An 18,796-nucleotide genomic window follows, 5' to 3' on the forward strand; every position below is an offset into this window, starting at 1 on the left:
ACCGCTGCCCATGCCAGGGGTCGGCACTGCCACTCACCGAAGCGAAGGAATGCTCAGGGGCGACGGGGGGGCTGGAGCAGCTCTGTGGCAAGTCGGACAAATCCACAAATCCAGAGGAGCTCAGGTATCCGTCCGTCTCACAATCAGCTGGGGGGGGGGGTGGAAATCAGAAAGAAAAAGGGTGACTGCGAAACGAAAGACCAGGCCTGGCCTCTAACTCGGGAGCCTTACAAGTTCACTGGGGACTTTGTCCCAGATATGTTTAATATTTTACATTGATTTACATTCAGATCATATAACGCACAATTTACATCAAAATCTATTTATTTGTGCTGGCGACTTCCCATTGTTACATCTGTGATGGTCTAATTCTCTCTCTTCCCTGCTGCCTGTCCAACCTCTTAAAGCTTATCTATTTACCTAAATCCTGTATTACAATATTTTCTATTGTCTTGCCATTGCTCGTAAGTTAAAACCTGTTTGAAATTTTATTTGGCCATATTGCGTTCTTATATAGACTGAAAAGGGTCTCCATTCTTCCACAAATATTTTGTCTTTCTGATTCCTTATTTTAGCTGTGAGTTCTGCCACTTCTGAGCACCCCAGTAGCTTGAGTAACCATTCCTCCTTTGTTGGGATTTCTGGTGTTTTCCATTTTTGTGCGTAGAGTACTCTGGCTGCCATGGTGGCATACAAAAACAATTTTACAAACCTATTTTGGGATCTCTGTTTCACATATTCCCAGAAGAAATGCTTCTGGCTTTGCGGTTATATCTATTCTGAACATCTTTTTTTTTTAGTTCATTATATATCATCTCCCAATTACTTTTTTGCAAGTCCACCAGGTAGGGAAAAAGGAACCTTCCACCAGCATAGGCTTCCAACACTTATTTGAGACTGTTCTACACATCTTAGCCAACTGGCAGGGTATCAAATACCATCTGTGTAGCATTTTCATACAATTTTCCTTAATGGCATAACAAGTGGTAAATATCTGCCCTCCACAATTTCCTCATGTCAACGTTGAGGGGTCAGCTTTCAGAAGTGGCAAGCTGAGGTGGCACTGAATTAATTTTGCCATTCTAACCACTTACAACATGCTGGTACTCTCTCGTAAAGGTAAAAGGCAAAGGACGCCTGGGCGGTTAAGTCCAGTCAAAGGCGACTATGGGGTTGTGGCGCTCATCTCGCTTTCAGGCCGAGGGAGCTGGCGTTTGTCCACAGACAGCTTTCCGGGTCATGTGGCCGGCATGGCTAAACTGCTTCTGGCGCAATGGGACACCATGACGGAAACCAGAGCACACGGAAACACTGTTTACCTTCCCGCCAGAGTGGTACCTATTTATGTACTTGCACTGGTGTGCTTTCGAACTGCTAGGTTGGCAGGAGCTGGGACAGAGCAACGGGAGCTCACTCCTCTAAACGCCTTCCTCTAAACGCCCTCCCACCAGATGTCAAAGAGAACAAAAACTACCAGACTTTTAGAAGACATCTGAAGGCATCCCTGTTCAGGGAAGCTTTTAATGTTTGAGGCTTTACTGTATTTTAATGTTGTGTATTTTAATGTGGGGACGCGGGTGGCGCTGTGGGTTAAACCACAGAGCCTAGGACTTGCCGATCACAAGGTCGGCGGTTCAAATCCCCGCAACGGGGTGAGCTCCCATTGTTCGGTCCCTGCTCCTGCCCACCTAGCAGTTCGAAAGCACATCAGAGTGCAAGTAGATAAATAGGTACTGCTCCGGTGGAAAGGTAAACGGCGTTTCCATGCACTGCTCTGGTTCGCCAGAAGCGCCTTAGTCATGCTGGTCACATGACCCAGAAGCTGTACACTGGCTCCCTCGGCCAGTAAAGCGAGATGAGTGCCGCAACCCCAGAGTCGGTCACGACTGGACCTAATGGTCAGGGGTCCCTTTACCTTTACCTTAATGTTGTGTTGGAAGCCGCCCAGAGTGGCTGGGGAAACTCAGCCAGATGGGCGGGGTATAAATAATAAATAATTATAATTATAATTATAATTATTATTACTCCATCACAGGGATTCGAACCACCGACCTTCTGATCAGCAAGCCCAAATGGCTCAGTGCTTTAGACCACAGCGCCACCCGCTGTGCATGCTCTCGTATGTAATAGTCGCCTACAGAGTCCCTTGGCTGACGGAGCGAGGGAGCTTACATGTGGCTGAGGAATAGCCATGCTGATATCGGAAAGTCTGGTGCTGGTCGACTTCTGGTTCTTCCGGCTCAGGGGGGAAAGTTGGGCCGAGTGCAGAATCCCCGGATCCGGGCGTGGTGGGTGCCGAGGGCTGGGCAGGGCTGAGAGGGGGCGGAGAGTCTAGGTCCAGCAGATGAAGGATGTCCGGAGCCTGTTCGTGCCGCCTCTGCTCCTCCCGGGCCCGCTTCGCCTTCTCGCGCTGGCGCTTAATGGCCAGGACTCGCTCGCGCACCGCTTTGGCCACCAGCTTGTAGTCGGCCTCGCATACAAAGCCCAAGACCACCTGCGGGAGCGGGGAGTGGGAGTGACAGAAGTGAAGGAGCTGGAGGAAACAAGAGTTCGAATTCTGGCACAAACGCACCTTCCCCCAAAGAATTGCGGGAACTGTCATTTGTGCGAAGGGGGCTAGGGATTGTGACTCTGAACAAATCTCAGCCTCCCCAATGTACGACGGTTCCCAGGATTCTTTGTGGGGCAAGCCATGACTGTTCAAAGTGGTATGAATATGCTTTAAAGTCACGGTGTGAGAATGACCACAGCCCTTGCAAAAGGGACTTATGCAATGTATCTGAGAGCTCATTTGATTCCATTTTCTAATGCCCTAGCTGTGAGACAACCGCGCTTCCCACTCCCTAAAGAAGAGCCATATTAAATTATTAGTAGTACAGTGGTACCTCAGGTTAGGTACTTAATTCGTTCCAGAGGTCCGTTCTTAACCTGAAACTGTTCTTAACCTGAAGCACCACTTTAGCTTAATGGGGCTTCCCGCTGCTGTCACGCCGCCGGAGCACGAGTTCTGTTTTCATCCTGAAGCACAGTTCTTAACCCGAGGTACTCTTCCTGAGTTAGTGGAGTCTGTAAGCTGAAGTGTATGTAACCAGAAGTGTATGTAACCCGAGGTACCACTGTAATGCTATACAGTGGTACCTCGGGTTACCGACGCTTCAGGTTACAGACTCCACTTACCCAGAAATAGTACAACGGGTTAACAACTTTGCTTCAGGATGAGAACAGAAATCGCGCGGCAACAGCGGCGGCATGGCAGCAGCAGCAGGCCCCATTAGCTAAAGTGGTGCTTCAGGTTAAGAACAGTTTCAGGTTAAGAACAGACCTCCGGAACGAATTAAGTTCTTAACCCGAGGTACCACTGTATTAATATTTCATTGTCCTAATCTACCTCGAGCCCCAGGAATACACTTACAGTGGTACCTCAGTTTTCGAACATCTTGGAAGTAGAACGTTTCGGCTTTCGAACGTCAAAAGCCCAGAAGTAACTGCTTTGGTTTTCAAATGCTTTTAGGAAGCCGAACATGCCAAGCAGGTTCCGTATTGAGTTTTCCGGACATAAATGCTTCCAGAAATGCGTGCTTCTGTTTTTAAATGTTTCAGAAGTCAAACAGTCTTCCAGAATGGATTACGTTCAAAAACCGAGGTACCACTGTACCTCCATGGCGTATGGGCCGTGAACTCACTTTCCTCTAATGAAAGATTCCATAATGATGTTGTGCGCTTATACAGTGGTACCTCGGGATAAGTACTTAATTCGTTCCGGAGGCCTGTTCTTAACCTGAAACTGTTCTTAACCTGAAGCACCACTTTAGCTAATGGGGCCTCCCACTGCTGCCGCGCTGCCGGAACACGATTTCTGTTCTCATCCTGAAGCAAAGTTCTTAACCCGAGGTACTATTTCTGGGTTAGCGGAGTCTGTAACCTGAAGCATATGTAACCTGGAGCGTATGTAACCTGGAGCGTATGTAACCCGAGGTACCACTATACAAGGTAACTACGGAGCCATTGCCCGAGAGGCAAACTCTGTAGAATCCTGAAGAAAATGAAACTGAGGAGACAGTACCCAGTGACTTCTGGGTAGGACAAAGCCAGGGCACCTCTCCTTTTTGCAACCCACCCAATGCTTCCGGTCCTCTCCCGTCTTCCCTACCCATGAGCCCCTTCTAACTCCTGGACTCCCCAGACCAGCCTCCCCAACCCCTAAGAAGAACTGCGACTTGTACCATCTCCTGGGCCACTTCCTCGGCCACATCCTTGTAGAGCTCGAATCGGAATTCCAGAGCGTTGTTGTCCTTGTACTTTCCGTGAAGCTTCTTTGTGTCATCCATCCTCAGCCACAGCTTCAGGTTGGACTTCACGCCATCGTCCTCTTCAGCCAGCTCCACGTGGACTCCCGTGTCCTCTTGGAAGAAGGAGTGGTCCAGGAGATATTTGATGGTGTATCTGCAAGAGAGGGAGGGAGGCGAGGCGGATTTAAAGCAGGGCGCAGAATTAGGATGGTGGCGAAGGGAACGCTTAGAGAGCGCGAGGGGAAAAGGTATGCCCGGCAGAGGCTGAAGGGTTGGGTGGCCCATAATAATTTATTTATATTTAAACCCCGCCCATCTGGCTGAGTTTCTTCAGCCACTCTGGGCAACTCCCAACAGAATATTAAATACACAATACAACATCAAACATTAAAAGCTTCCCTAAACAGGGCTGCCTTCAGATGTCTTCTAAAAGTCAGATGGTTGTTTATTTCCTTGACATCTGATGGGAGGGCATTCCACAGGGCGGGTGCCACTACCGAGAAGGCCCTCTGCCTGGTTCCCTGTAACCTCACTTCTCGCAGGGAGGGAACCGACAGAAGGCCCTCGGAGCTGGACCTCAAGATTAGTCCATGAGCACAGTTCCCATTTTATGTGTTTGTTCTTTAAAAATCCTAAAGTCTTCTGAAGACTTGAGCAGCATGTTGAAGTTCTCATTAGCATTTGATATATGGAATTTCCAGTGATACTGCGGTACAGTGGTACGTTGGTTGTCGAACTTAATCTGTTCCGGGAGTCCGTTCGACTCTCGAAACCGTTGGAAAACAAAGGCACAGCTTCCGATTGGCTGCAGGAGCCTCTGACACTCAAGCAGAAGTCGCGTTGGATTTTTGGCTTCCGAAAACTGGAACACTTCTGGGTTTGCGGTGTTCAAGAGTTGATTTGTTCGGGAGCCAAGCTGTTCAAGTACCAAGGTACCACTGTATTTAAAAAATAAATCACTGCCGCTGAGGGCAGAGCTAGCACGCTCCGGAGGAGCTGTTCGGCTCTGCTTTTCTGGACGTGCTTCACGTTGTTGTCTAACAAGGAGGAAGTGCAAGCGGCTCCCCGTTTCCCCGCTGGAGAGCACAGTGGTGAATGTCGCTCACAGAAGGGGCAGGCGGGCAGCAGAAAACACTGCTCTGTGAGCCGAGGCCAACCAAAGGCTGAACGAGAACAAAAACAGCAGGCCCTCTTACGAAGGAGATCCTCCAGCCCTCTTGTAACCAGCATTCTTTCCAAAGTCGCTCCCCAAACCTGCAGGTCACTTACGGTTGGCCTGTCCGTCGGCGCCTAAGAAATGATGGGCAAGAGCAGTGTGCCTCTGAGCACGTGCAGAGTACCTACCCTTGGCCCATTTGTGGCTAAGTGGTACTGGCAGCTTTTTTTTCCCCATAGGAAAAAGAGCACTGCTTACATGACCCACAGACTTGTCCAATCCAGCAAGAGACTTCTGCCATTCTTATGTGCAGTTTAAAATAACAGGTACATGTTTAAGTACAGTGGTGCCCTGCAAGACGAATGCCTCGCAAGATGGAAAACCCGCTAGACGAAAGGGTTTTCCGTTTTTGAGCTGCTTCGCAAGACGATTTTCCCTATGGGCTTGCTTTGCAAGACAAAAACGTCTTGCGAGTGTTCCGATTTTTTTCCGCTCCCCCCCCCTTTTCTAAGCCGCTAAGCCGCTAATAGCCTTTTAGCCGCTAATCCGCTAAGCCTTTAATAGCCGCTAAGCCTTTAATAGCCGCTAAACCACTAATAGCGCTAAGCCGCTAATAGGGTTGCTTCGCAAGACGAAAAAGCCGCTAGACGAAGAGGCTCGTGGAACGGATTATTTTCGTCTCACGAGGCACCACTGTATGTGCCACACCCTTTTCTGCAGATTGGGGGTGAGGCTTCAAACAGGTTCTGCATTTCCACACGTATCTCCAAGTTTCTACCCCACAACAGCCCAGACCATTGTTCTTTGCCCAAGCGTCCTGGAGTTTTTGCAAAAGAAGAGCCCTGTACAGTACGTTTCCGAGCACAATTCAAAGTGTTGGTGCTGACCTTTAAAGCCCTAAACAGCCTCGGTCCAGTATACCTGAAGGAGCGTCTCCACCCCCATCGTTCAGTCCAGAAACTGAGATCCAGCGCCGAGGGCCTTCTGGCGGTTCCCTCGCTGCGAGAAGCCAAGTTGCAGGGAACCAGGCAGAGGGCCTTCTCGGTAGTGGCACCCGCCCTGTGGAACGCCCTCCCACCGGATGTCAAAGAGAAAAACAACTACCAGACTGTTAGAAGACATCTGAAGGCAGTCCTGTTTCGGGAAGCTTTTAATGTTTAATAGGTTATTGTATTTTAGTGTTCTGCTGGAAGCTGCCCAGAGTGGCTGGGGAAACCGAGCCAGATGGATGGGGTATAAATAATATATTGTTGTTGTTGTTGTTGTTGTTGTTGTTGTTACTTCTTTAAAGAAAAATCATTATTTGGGTTGTAACCTGTATCGGGGTGGGGAATAGTTGCTGGGTTCCAACTCCCATCAGCCTCGGCCGGTCTGACCATTGGGCAGGGGTGATAGGCAGCCCAACCAAACCCAGACAGCAACACGTTTTCCTGATCCTATAACCATTTACCCTCCAAGGGTCTCCGAAATCAGGCCAGCGGCGGAGATCTCCCCTACCTTTCATACTTGTTCATCCGGATGCAGCCCTCAATGATCTCCTTCAGTTCAGGCACCTTCACGTTGTAAAAACTGCTGGGCTTGATGCCCTGTGATAAAAGGGACGGAGGGCAGTTCAGACGGGGCCAGGGAGTCCACAGGTTTTGGGGGAGGTTAGTGGGTGGACAGAAGTAAGGGCATCATGAGGCTTCCAAGCCCCTTGTCCCCTGGGAGAAAGATTTTGCTTGCAAGTTAGGGATATGAAAACCTTGGAGGGGAAGAAACCAGAAAACGAGGAGGTGGGACATCAGTCCCATCCCCCCAATTTTACCAGCTCCCCCCCCCCCTGCAGATGGTGGTGTGGTTGCTCGAGAGCAAACAGGCAAGACTCCGACCTGTCTTTTCCAGGCTTTATTCTTAGTGCAAAACTATTTACAGTGAAGAGCGTTGCAAGTTCATGTCTGGCTCAGTCGCTAGAAGAATCTGGGGGTGGTCGGTCCTTGTACCTCCCCCAGCATAAGAGTCGCTTGACCCCCAACCTTCTCCTCCCCTCCCTGCGCTGAAACCTACTGTGCAGAGTGGGCGCTAACAACAATAAAGGTAACACAGCATTCTAAAATCAATTCATTCTAAAATTAATTCAGAATCAAATTAATGGCAACCATTGGGCTAGAGTTCTGTGAGGATTACCAAAGGAGGGGGTCAGACTGTGTCTTGGCCAAAGGCCTGGTGGAACAGCTCTGTCTTGCAGGCCCTGCAGAAAGATGTCAAGTACGACAGGGCCCTAGTCTCTTGTGACAGAGCGTTCCACCAGGCTGGGGCCACAGCCGAAAAAGCCCTGGCTCTGGTTGAGGCCAGCCTAACCTCCCTGTGGCCCGGGACCTCCAAGATGTTTTTGTTTGAAGACCGTAAGGTCCTCCGTGGGACATACCAGGAAAAGGGGAAAAAAGCAGAACAGGGGTTGGCGGAGGACCCAGTTTCCTGGAGTTGCAGAAAAGTTTGCAAACGTGGAGAAAACATTTGTTTAGAAGTCAAACCTGGGCTGCTCTGTCCCAGCTGCTGTACGTGGGTAGGATTCTGTGCTAAGAACATAAACAAGATCCGCCTTCCGCAATGATCACTCTTCCCTGGCCATAAAAGCCCACCCATTCCCAACCTTCCCTCCTTAAATCCCGAAGTTGCATCAAACACTTTCCAAATTCCTTGGATCTCTCTCCAGTGTGCTGTAGTGGTTACGAGCGGTAGAAGAACCCTGCGAGGCAGTCAGGGCCGGGTTTAGGTTTGATGAGGCCCTTTATATGTCCAGCTGTCCTTTGTCACCAACAAACTGTTGCTGTTTTTTGAGTGGAATATATGCTACATGGTGATTTATGGACCTAATAGGTATTTCAAGCCATTTGCACATAACAAAATGTGTATTTTATCAAAGTAATTGTTGAACTGAAATACAATTAAGAAGAAGCTTATTAATAGTGAAATATTTGGGGGGGCAGGAGAGTGAGAGCCAGTGTGGTGTAGTGGTTAAGAGCGGTGGACTCGTAATCTGGGGAACCGGGTTCGCGTCTCCGCTCCTCCACATGCAGCTGCTGGGTGACCTTGGGCCAGTCACACTTCTCTGAAGTCTCTCAGCCCCACTCACCTCACAGAGTGTTTGTTGTGGGGGAGGAAGGAAAAGGAGAATGTTAGCCGCTTTGAGACTCCTTAGGGTAGGGATAAAGTGGGATATCAAATCCAAACTCTTCTTCTTCTTCTCCCTGGGAGGAGGAGGAGGAGGAGACGCCTGGGGACCTAGCAAGGGGTGTAGCCCATAAGGGAGCGAGGTCAGCCCTAACTTCCTGAGAAAACAAGAGGCTATGCTCTCACCGAAGTGACCTTGCGATAGATCTGAGCCGCATTCTGGCATTCCGAGTAGGGGTATTCTGAGGTGGCCATCTCCAGCATGCACATGCCAAAGGCATAGACATCCACGGCTTCGTCGTATTTCTCCTCGTACATCTCTGGAGCCATGAATTCTGGGGTTCCTGGGAGAAGAGGAAGGAAGGGGTTTTATCTGAGGCTCAGCCACCTTCCGCCACTAGCTCAGCCAGTAGAGCGTGAGACTCTCAATCTCAGGGTTGTGGGTTCGAGACCCACATTGACTGGAATATACCTGCATTGCAGGGGGTTGGACTAGATGGCCCTTGGGGTCCCCTTGTAGCTTTACAATTCCAGGATTCTATGATTTTAGGATAACCCTCTAATGTGAAATAGGTGTGCCATCCCATTACGCATCCAGCTTCTGCTGAAGATCTCCAGTTCTGACTAATAAGGATCTAATAACCTTGAGCCTGACACAGGTGGCACTGCGGTCTAAACCACAGAGCCTAGGACTTGCCAATCGGAAGGTCGGCAGTTCGAATCCCCACGACGGGGTGAGCTCCTGTTGCTCGGTCCCTGCTCCTGTCCACCTAGCAGTTCGAAAGCACGTCGAAGTGCAAGTAGATAAATAGGTACCACTCCAGCGGTAAGGTAAACGGCATTTCCGTGCGCTGTTCTGGTTCACCAGAAGCGGCTTAGTCATGCTGGCCACATGACCTGGAAAAACTGTCTGCGGACAAACACCGGCTCCCTTGGCCTATAGAGCGAGATGAGCGCACAACCCCAGAGTCATCCGTGACTGGACCTAACAGTCAGAGGTACCTTTACCTTTTTAACCTTGAGCTACGGCACATCTCTTCCACAACTATTTCTCAATTCAAGAACAACACACTTCTCATTGTGCCATCTGTGCACCTGGTGAAAGCAGGCAGAGCAGGTATCCTTGGTGTCTACTCCTCACCTGTGCAACTCCTATCCTTGGCAAGCATCACAACAATTTTGAGCCTCTTACGGAGTTTTTAACTTTAACTGGTCTTGGTGGACCACAAGTTTAACATGAGTCAACAGCGTGACACAGCAGCAAAAAAAGCTACAGTGGTGCCTCGCAAGACGAAAAGAATCCGTTCTGTGATTCTCTTCGTCTATCGGTTTTTTCGTCTTGCGAAGCAAGCCCATTGACGGATTAGCGAATTAGCGGATTAGCGCTATTAGCGGCTTATCTGCTGATCGGATCAGCTGATAAGCGGCTTAGCGGCTTAGAAAAAGGGGGGGGGGAACCAGCAGGAACTCGCAAGACATTGTCGTCTTGCGAAGCAAGCCCATAGGAAATTCGTTTTGCGAAGCACCTCCAAAATGGAAAACTCTTTCGTCTAGTGAGTTTTCCGTCTTGCGAGGCATTCGTCTTGCGGGGCACCACTGTAATGCTATTCTAGGCTGAATCAATTGAAGTACAGTGGTACCTCAGGTTAAGAACTTAATTCGTTCTGGAGGTCTGTTCTTAACCTGGGGTACCACTTTAGCTAATGCCCTCCCCCCGCCGCCGCACAATTTCTGTTCTCATCCTGAAGCAAAGTTCTTAACCCGAGGTACTATTTCTGGGTTAGCGGAGTCTGTAACCTGAAGCGTATGTAACCTGACGTGTATGTAACCCAAGGTACCACTGTATAGTGTTCGTTTCAAGGCAAGTAATAGTTCCACTCTATTCTGCCTTGGTCAGACCACACCTGGAACACTGCATCCAGTTCTGGGCACCACCATTTCAGAAGGTTGTTGACAAGCTGGAACGTGTGCAGAGGAGGGCAACCAAGATGATTAAGGGTCTGGAAGCCAAGCTTTATGAGGAACAATTGAAGGAGCAGGGTATGTTTAGCCTGGAAAAGGAGACTGAGAGGATATTTGACAGCCTTTGTCAAGTATCTCAATGGCTGCCACATGGAAGATGGACCAAGCATGTTTTCTCCTGCTCTGGAAGGGAGCACTCGAACCAAGGGCTTCAAGCTCCAAGAAAAGAAATTCCGACTTAACACCAGAAAAAAAATTTCAGACAGTAAGAGCTGTTTGTTAGTGGAATAGTCTCCCTCGTGAGGTTGGGGAATCTCCTGGGAGGTTTTAAAGCAGAAGTTAGATGGCCATCTGTCATAGATGCTTTAGCTGAGATTCCTGGCATTGCAGAATGGTCCCTTCCAACTATACAATTATATGATTCTACGGACTTTAGCAGGATGCGGGTGGCGCTGTGGGTTAAACCACAGAGCCTAGGATTTGCCGATCAGAAGGTCGGTGATTCGAATTCCCGTGACGGGGTGAGCTCCCGTTGCTCGGTCCCTGCTCCTGCCAACCTAGCAGTTCGAAAGCACGTCAAGTGCAAGTAGATAAATAGGTACCACTCTGGCAGGAAGGTAAATGGCGTTTCCGTGTGCTGCTCTGGTTCACCAGAAGCGGCTTAGTCATGCTAGCCACATGACCCGGAAGCTGTACGCCGGGGCTCCTCGGTCAATAAAGTGAGATGAGCATCGCAACCCCAGAGTCGGCCACGATTGGACCTAATGGTCAGGGGTCTCTTTACCTTTATGGTCTTTGGCTGGCTCATCAAACTTTCCCCCCCATTCAGTCTTTGATCTCTTTACCGGATAGATGCCTGCTCTAATTCCCGTTATCCAAACCTGGCCCCCAGAGACAGAAACAGTTAGGTACCTATGACACTCTTGGCAAATGACGCCCGCTTGAGTGTGGCCAAACCAAGGTCCCCGATTTTGACGGAGCCCGTGGGCCCCGTGATGAAGACGTTGTCGCACTTCAGGTCGCGGTGGATGATCGGAGGCGACCGCGTGTGGAGGAAATGGAGGCCTCGCAGGATCTGTCTGCTCCAGCGTTGGAGGACTTTTAGCTTCATCTCCTTGAAGCGCTTCAGATACCTACAAAAAGGAAGCGCCATTAGACTCGGAGTTACCTCGCCTAAAGAACCAGCTGTGGGCTCCACCCTTTAGGAACGGTGTAAGACTGGACCTTCTGAGCAAATCCTTGCAATCTCTTTTTTAATTTAATTTTATTTATCCTTTTCAGGTTTATGCATTTCCATAATTTTAACATTTCAAAACTTGACTTCCTTCCCCCTCTTTCTGCAGTTCCTGAAATTATATCGTCGAAACGTCGCACAGACACCCCGACTCTTACACGGGAAGACACCCGAAGACACCAAAACCTGCATTCCTGTACCCGTGAAAATCTACGAAAGCATATATATATATATATATATATATATATATATATATATATATCCAAATTCATTTAATTTGCTCACTTGTTTATGTACTTTAAATATATACTCTTGTGAAACTGCAGGTTATTACAAAAATCCTGCTAATGCTTTTATCTGTTTGCAATTTATCTGTAAATATTCAATAAACCATCTCCATTCTTTTATAAAAAGTGGCTAACATCAAGTATAAAAAAACTGATTAAAATACAATTTAAAAAAAGGATTAAAATACAACTTAAAAAGCAGCTTCATTTCAGTGGAAGCCCAGATAAAAAACTGTTGTTGTTTTTTTGGCGGGGGGGGGGGTGTCAAATCTTCACCAAGGCCAACTATCCAGACTGGTCCTATGTGGGCCAGAAAAAAGCCAGGGACGTCCCCAAATAGGGGTTCCATGACAGAAGGAAAAGGAAAGACGGGGAGGGGATTGGGCTGTTTCCAAGCCAAAGGCCAGGTGGAACAACTGTGTCTTACAGGCCCTGTGGAAAGAAATCAGATCCTAGAGGGCCCTGGTCTCATGGGACAAAGCGTCCCACCAGGCCGGAGCCAGTGCTAAAAAGGCCCTGGCCCTGGTTGAGGCTAATCTGACTTCCTTAGGGCCCGGGACCACTAGAGTACAGTCATACCTCGGGTTACAGATGCTTCAGGTTGTGTTTTTTCGGGTTGTGGACAGCCAAAACCCTGAAGTACCAGAACGGGTTACTTCCGGGTTTCGGCGGTCACGCATGAGCAGAAGCGCTAACTCGCGTTTTGCACATGCATAGAAGGACCGAACCGCAACCCGCGCATGCGTAGACGCGGGTTGCAAACGTGCATCTCACACGGATCACGTTTGCAACCCGAGCGTCCACTGTACTGCTATTTATGGACCTTAAGGTCCTCCGCGGAAGTGAGAGCTGGACCATATAGAACCCTGATTGCCAAAGAATTGATGCTTTTGAATTATGGTGCTGGAGGAGACTCTTGAGAGTCCCATGGACTGCAAGAAGATCAAACCTATCCATTCTGGAGGAAATCAGCCCTGAGTGCTCACTGGATGGACAGATCCTGAAGCTGAGGCTCCAATAATACTTTGGCCACCTCATGAGAAGAGAAGACTCCCTGGAAAAGACCCTGATGTTGGGAAAGATGGAGGGCACAAGGAGAAGGGGACGACAGAGGACGAGATGGTTGGATGGTGTTCTCGAAGCTACCAGCATGAGTTTGACCAAACTGCGGGAGGCAGTGGAAGTCAGGAGTGCCTGGCGTGCTCTGGTCCACAGGGTCACGAAGAGTCGGACACAACTAAACGACTAAACAACAACAACAAAGGTCCTCCACGGGGCATACCAGGAGAGGTGTTCCCGCAGGTACGAGGGTCCTAGGCCCCGTGAAATGAAATGGTGGGCGTCCCCACTACCTCGGGACCAAAAGCCCCGGAGGCCCCATGGTCCTCTCCCCACTGACGCCTTCCCACAGTCACCACCCAGCCAGTTTCATGCTCACGTTTTGAGGGTGCCTGAGGTCATGAGTTCCGTGACCAGGACGATGCAGACCTGCCCCTTCACCGAAGACTTCCACGAGTCGTAGAAGCGGACAATATTTGGGTGTTGGAGCCCCTTCAGCATCTCCACCTCCTCGCTGAAGCGCTGACGCTCCATCTTGGACAGCTTCCGCGTCTGAGAAAGGAGAAGGCAGAAGCGTTAAGAGCCGCACGGCCAACTCCGAGGCAGCCGACGTCACGCAAACGAAATGGGAAATGATATACAATGAATCGAAAAGGATGTTCAGAATAACCTTTATTTTTTTTAAAAAAACCAGAAGCTTTTCTTTTGGGAATTATAGGGACGGAACTACCTTAATTGTACAGAAATTAAGAAGGAGGAAATTAAGAAATTTTGCACAGTAATACATGAAGAATTAAAGAAGATGTTGAAAATATCAATAATAATGGATTGATAGGGGAAGAGATACCACCGGGGGGGGGGGGGGGTGTCTTCTTTTAAGCAAGTACAGTAGTGATTGCTGCTAAGTGGAAGTTACAAACTCTACCCTTAAGGGAGGAAAGGATTTGTAAACTAAATGAATACTTAACTCTGGCAAAACGAACGGCTATTATAAGAAACCAATCGAATCAAAAATTTAAAAAGGAGTGGGAATGTTTTGATGAATATATGGTAAAATATTGCTCAAAAATAGATATCCTAATATGCCTAGATTAAAATGTAAAGTATCTGAGGGAAGGTAAATTAGTAAGGAAAGATAATAAGAATATATAGAAGATTTGGCAAGGTTGTAAAATGCAAAGATAAATGTAATCTCGGAATGTGGAGGAAATCGAGTGGGGGCGGAGAGAAGCGGGGGGAGAATATTAGGTTTGATCGACAGATATATGGGGGATGGGGAGGATGTAGTGATGGCTTTGGTTTATTTATATTGTGATGCAATATGGAAAAAAACCAATAAAATATTGTATTGACAAAAAAAATTGTATAGAAATTTATTTATGTATGCTACTACAGCAGCAAGAATGTTAATTGCCCAAAAATGGAAAGAAGAAGAAGTCCCAGCAGAGGAAGAATGGATACAAAAACTTATGGAATTGGCACTACTACAGGTGCCACCCAATACCCGTTCCACATTTGATGGTTTAGTGTGGCTGTGGCAGCGCCTACCCTTGGAACTGCCTGCCTATTGACATCAAGCAGGCGCCTTCAACTGTACTCTTTTCGGTGCCTGATGAAAAAAAATTCCTGCTGGACAAGCGTACCCAGATGCTTAGAAAACTGAGGTGAGACAGTAATAGTAGTAATAATAATAATAATAATAATAATAATAATAATAATAATAATAAGTAATTTTTATTTATACCCCGCCCTCCCCAGCCAAGACCGGGATCAAGGCAGCTAACAACCAATAATAAAAACAAGTTGATTAAAGCAACATTAATTAGCAAGTTGATTAATACAACATTAAAACAATTAAAACATTAAAATGCAGCCTCACCACAGGAGAAAGGAAAAAAGAAAGAGGGGGAGGGAATCAAATTGATGGATGCCAACAACATGCTAAATTGCTAGAATGGATCGCGGCATTTCAGGCTTCAACTTATAAACCTCCAGCAAATAGATAAACCAGAGTAGCAGCCAAAGGAGGAGGTTAGAATCTTTTTCCTTGACACGCTACTTTTCTTCTTGCGAGGACATGTGTTTTTTCCGAAGGGGAGCATTCAAAAGCAGTACAGTGGTGCCTCGCAAGACGAAATTAATCCGTTCCGCGAGTCTCTTCGTCTAGCGGTTTTGCTTAGCAGATTAGCGCTATTAGCGGTTTAGCGGCTATTAAAGGCTTAGCGGCCATTAAAGGCTTAGTGGATTAGCGGCTAAAAGGCTATTAGCGGCTTAGAAAAAAGAGGGGGGAGCGGGGGGAAATCTGAACACTCGCAAGACGTTTTCGTCTTGCAAAGCAAGCCCATAGGGAAAATCGTCTTGCGAAGCAGCTCAAAAACGGAAAACCCTTTCGTCTAGCGGGTTTTCCGTCTTGCGAGGCATTCGTCTTGCGGGGCACCACTGTACCTCTCTTTTGCAGGGTACTCTCCCAACTCATTTTACTGCAAAAGTGGACCCAGAGTAATATTGGCCTAGCTAGAAAATGATGGGGGGTCTTTTCTCGTTTCATTTCACAGCAGTCCAAGAGAGCCCTCCGTCTGACACACACAGAAAATCCTGCAAAGTACGTTGCCGAGACCAATCCTGCCTGGTTTGAACTAGTCCCTCTTGCAAGTCCCAGGTAGATGGTCCCTGAGGGAAAACTTCCATTTCCCAACATAAAAAGCAGGGAGAGATGTCTAGAAGATCTCATCACCTCGTGATATTTCAGTCCCTCCCCGCTGCAGTTCGTCCAGGTTCTCTGCTTTGGGCCGAGGAGCTGGAAGGAGACATCGCCCTAATCTCTTTGATCACCGTTTTGCTCCACGGACGTCAGCAGCCGAATGGGATGAATGCAGCCTTTCTCCAACGCCGGAGAGCCAAACGGAACCGTAAAAAAGTCCTTCCCAGAACCACCTTTCCATCACCGCCACTGCAAACATACACAGAACCAGAAGCAGCCAGCTTCCTAAAGGAGCTGTAGCCATTCTGCGTCCTGATCTACAATGGCACAACCAAAGCCAAGGTGGGTGGGACAGGTACAAGGGCCCGGTCTCCTGGGTTCATTTTGCAGCTGCGGAAGGGGGGTCCCCAGCAGCTGTGCCTAATAATAATAACAATAATAATAACAATAATAATAATATTTATACCGTGCCCATCTGGCTGGGTATCCCCAGCCACTCTGGGCGGCTCACAACAGAATATTAACAACACGATAAAACATCAAACATTAAAAACCTCCCTAAACAGGGCTGCCTTCAGATGTCTTCTAAAAGTCAGATAGTTGTTTATTTCCTTGAAATCTGATGGGAGGGCGTTCCATAGGGCGGGTGCCACCACTGAGAAGGCCCTCTGCCTGGTTCGCTGTAACTTCACTTCTTGCAGGGAGGGAACCTCGGTGTCCGGGTAGAATGATGGGGGTGGAGACGCTTCTTCAGATATACTGGACCGAGGCCGTTTAGGGCTTTAAAGGTCAGCACCAACACTTTGAATTGTGCTCAGAAACGTACTGGGAGCGAATGTAGGTCTTTCAGGACTGGTGTTATATGGTCTCTGTAGCTGCTCCCAGTCACCAGTCTAGCTGCCTCATTCTGGATTAGTTGTAGTTTCTGGGTCACCTTCAAAGGTAGCCCCACGTAGAGTGCATTGCAGTAGTCCAAATGGGAGATAACTAGAGCACGCACCACTCTGGCGAGGCAGTCCATATGCAGGATGTGAGGGGTTTTTTTGCCCTGGCAAACATCTGGAGCCCCCCCCCCCGTTTGCTCAGACAATATGTCCTCTAATTGCTACCTCATGGGGCGTGACTGCCCTCCTCCTGAAGTTGGGGGTGGGGGGATATTTGAGAGTGGGGGGCAGCGCAGACAGGCAGACGAGCTGCAGAAACGAGCAAAGGGCAATGGCAAGGATCCAGCCTTCTCTCCTGCCGAGCCAGAATCGGACCCCAGTTGGGCAAGGGCCAGAACCGCTGCCGGCCCCAAGCTCTCCGCTCCCTCCAGATGCAGCTGGAACAGAGGGGGCCATTTGGCTCGCAGGAGCTGGCTGTGAAGAGAGCGAAAAACGCGGCAGCCCAGGTCCACTCCTTCTCTGTGCCTCAAGGGAGCTCAGTTGGAAGAGAAACGGCGGGGGGAACGACAGACGGAACGTGTTTTAAAAGCGGCCGCTCTGCCAGGGATTCGGCTGCGTCTCTTTCCGGTGGCGCGGCGCCCACCTGCTAGGCCGCACTGCCGCCATGTGCTGGCGGGAACCGCCTCACGGCCTCATTGGCCCGGGCCTCTGTGGTGGAGCTGGAGGCGGTTCGTATTTTTACACTCGGGGTGTTTATGAAGTTTTGCTACAGATGCAGCTGTGTGCCGTCAGACACTGTGAAAGCTTCATTGTCCGCGGCACAGGAGAGGCGAGGGAAAGAAACACGGGGCCAGAACGACTTCATAAATGAAGGCACATTTGTAGCAAGGGGGGGCGGGGGGAAGAGGAGCCCCCGCGGCTTGAATGAGGAGGGGTAGCTGTTCAGGAGCGAAACAGTGCAAGAGGAAAGGGGAGCCTGACTACAGTCTCTATGAACCGTAGGGGCCTCAGCTCCTCGGTTTCTGGATGCGCTCCAGCAGACCCTCTTAGGCCTGGTGTGCCACAGAAAGAGCCACAGTTTGCTAATGCCCACAAACCAAATAAATTGGATACGATCAGGAAAATCTAGGAGCAGCTCAACTGGATTAAATTCACAACTACACTAAAGGATAGAGAAACGTTATCGGGAGCAGCTAGATAAATGGGATTTTAGTAACTAGCTGCATAAAAAGGCGAACTGCGAATATACGGAGATGGAGTGAAACACTTTTACAATGTGCTAAAGAAGCTGCAAAGGGACGCGGGTGGTGCTGTGGGTTAAACCACAGAGCCTAGGACTTGCCGATCAGAAGGTCGGCGGTTCGAATCCCCGCGACGGGGTGAGCTCCCGTTGCTCGGTCCCTACTCCTTCCAACCTAGCAGTTCAAAAGCATGAAGTGCAAGTAGATAAATAGGTACTGCTCCAGCGGGAAGGTAAACGGCGTTTCTGTGTGCTGCTCTGGTTCGCCAGAAGTGACTTAGTCATGCTGGCCACATAACCCGGAAGCTGTACGCCAACTCCCTCGGCCAGTAAAGTGAGATGAGCGCCGCAACCCCAGAGTCGGTCATGACTGGACCTAATGGTCAGGGGTCCCTTTACCTTTAAAGAAGCTGCAATATTCTGATCGAAGCGATACTACTGCATGTACTGCGTTTCCATCTTTAGAGCAGTGCCGTATCTATCAGAATGTGTGAACTGGCTCTTTTTACGGTAGAAGTAAATGCTTGCAAATATGTGTTTCCAAAAGTGCCAGAGTTTGCTATATCAAACTTTGAATCTGCATCCACACAATCCATGTGGATTAAGAACACCTCAAGGTCCCCACCAGACTGTTGTTTTTGTCGGTGTTTTCTGCAACATGCAATTGATGCAACGACAGCGTATTAGTGGTTGATTTACACCGGACTGTTAACACACCATGTTGCTTTTATTGGCGGCTTGGTGATGCTTCCCCCAAGCTGCCATACTATTGCCCTCTGGAGGGGCACTCTTGCGCTATAGTGCCACAAAACTAGGGTAACAAATGACTCT

At 48.8% G+C, this 18,796-nt stretch overlaps 1 protein-coding gene across 1 annotated transcript in view; it reads right to left on the minus strand.

The window, feature by feature from the left end:
- Positions 1 to 18,796, minus strand: part of WNK4 (WNK lysine deficient protein kinase 4) — a 56,573-nt gene that overhangs the window by 17,470 nt on the left and 20,307 nt on the right. The window contains exons 2-8 of the mRNA XM_082194714.1: positions 13,520 to 13,692; positions 11,473 to 11,693; positions 8,785 to 8,942; positions 6,943 to 7,031; positions 4,224 to 4,443; positions 2,173 to 2,494; positions 38 to 147 (exon numbers count right to left, since the gene is read on the minus strand). Coding sequence (XP_082050840.1) covers positions 38 to 147; positions 2,173 to 2,494; positions 4,224 to 4,443; positions 6,943 to 7,031; positions 8,785 to 8,942; positions 11,473 to 11,693; positions 13,520 to 13,692 — 1,293 coding nt within the window. The remainder of the gene's footprint in view (positions 1 to 37; positions 148 to 2,172; positions 2,495 to 4,223; positions 4,444 to 6,942; positions 7,032 to 8,784; positions 8,943 to 11,472; positions 11,694 to 13,519; positions 13,693 to 18,796) is intronic.

The sequence above is a fragment of the Podarcis vaucheri genome (genome assembly GCF_965113315.1).
Source record: "Podarcis vaucheri genome assembly, chromosome: 13".
NCBI classification, from domain to species: domain Eukaryota; kingdom Metazoa; phylum Chordata; class Lepidosauria; order Squamata; family Lacertidae; genus Podarcis; species Podarcis vaucheri.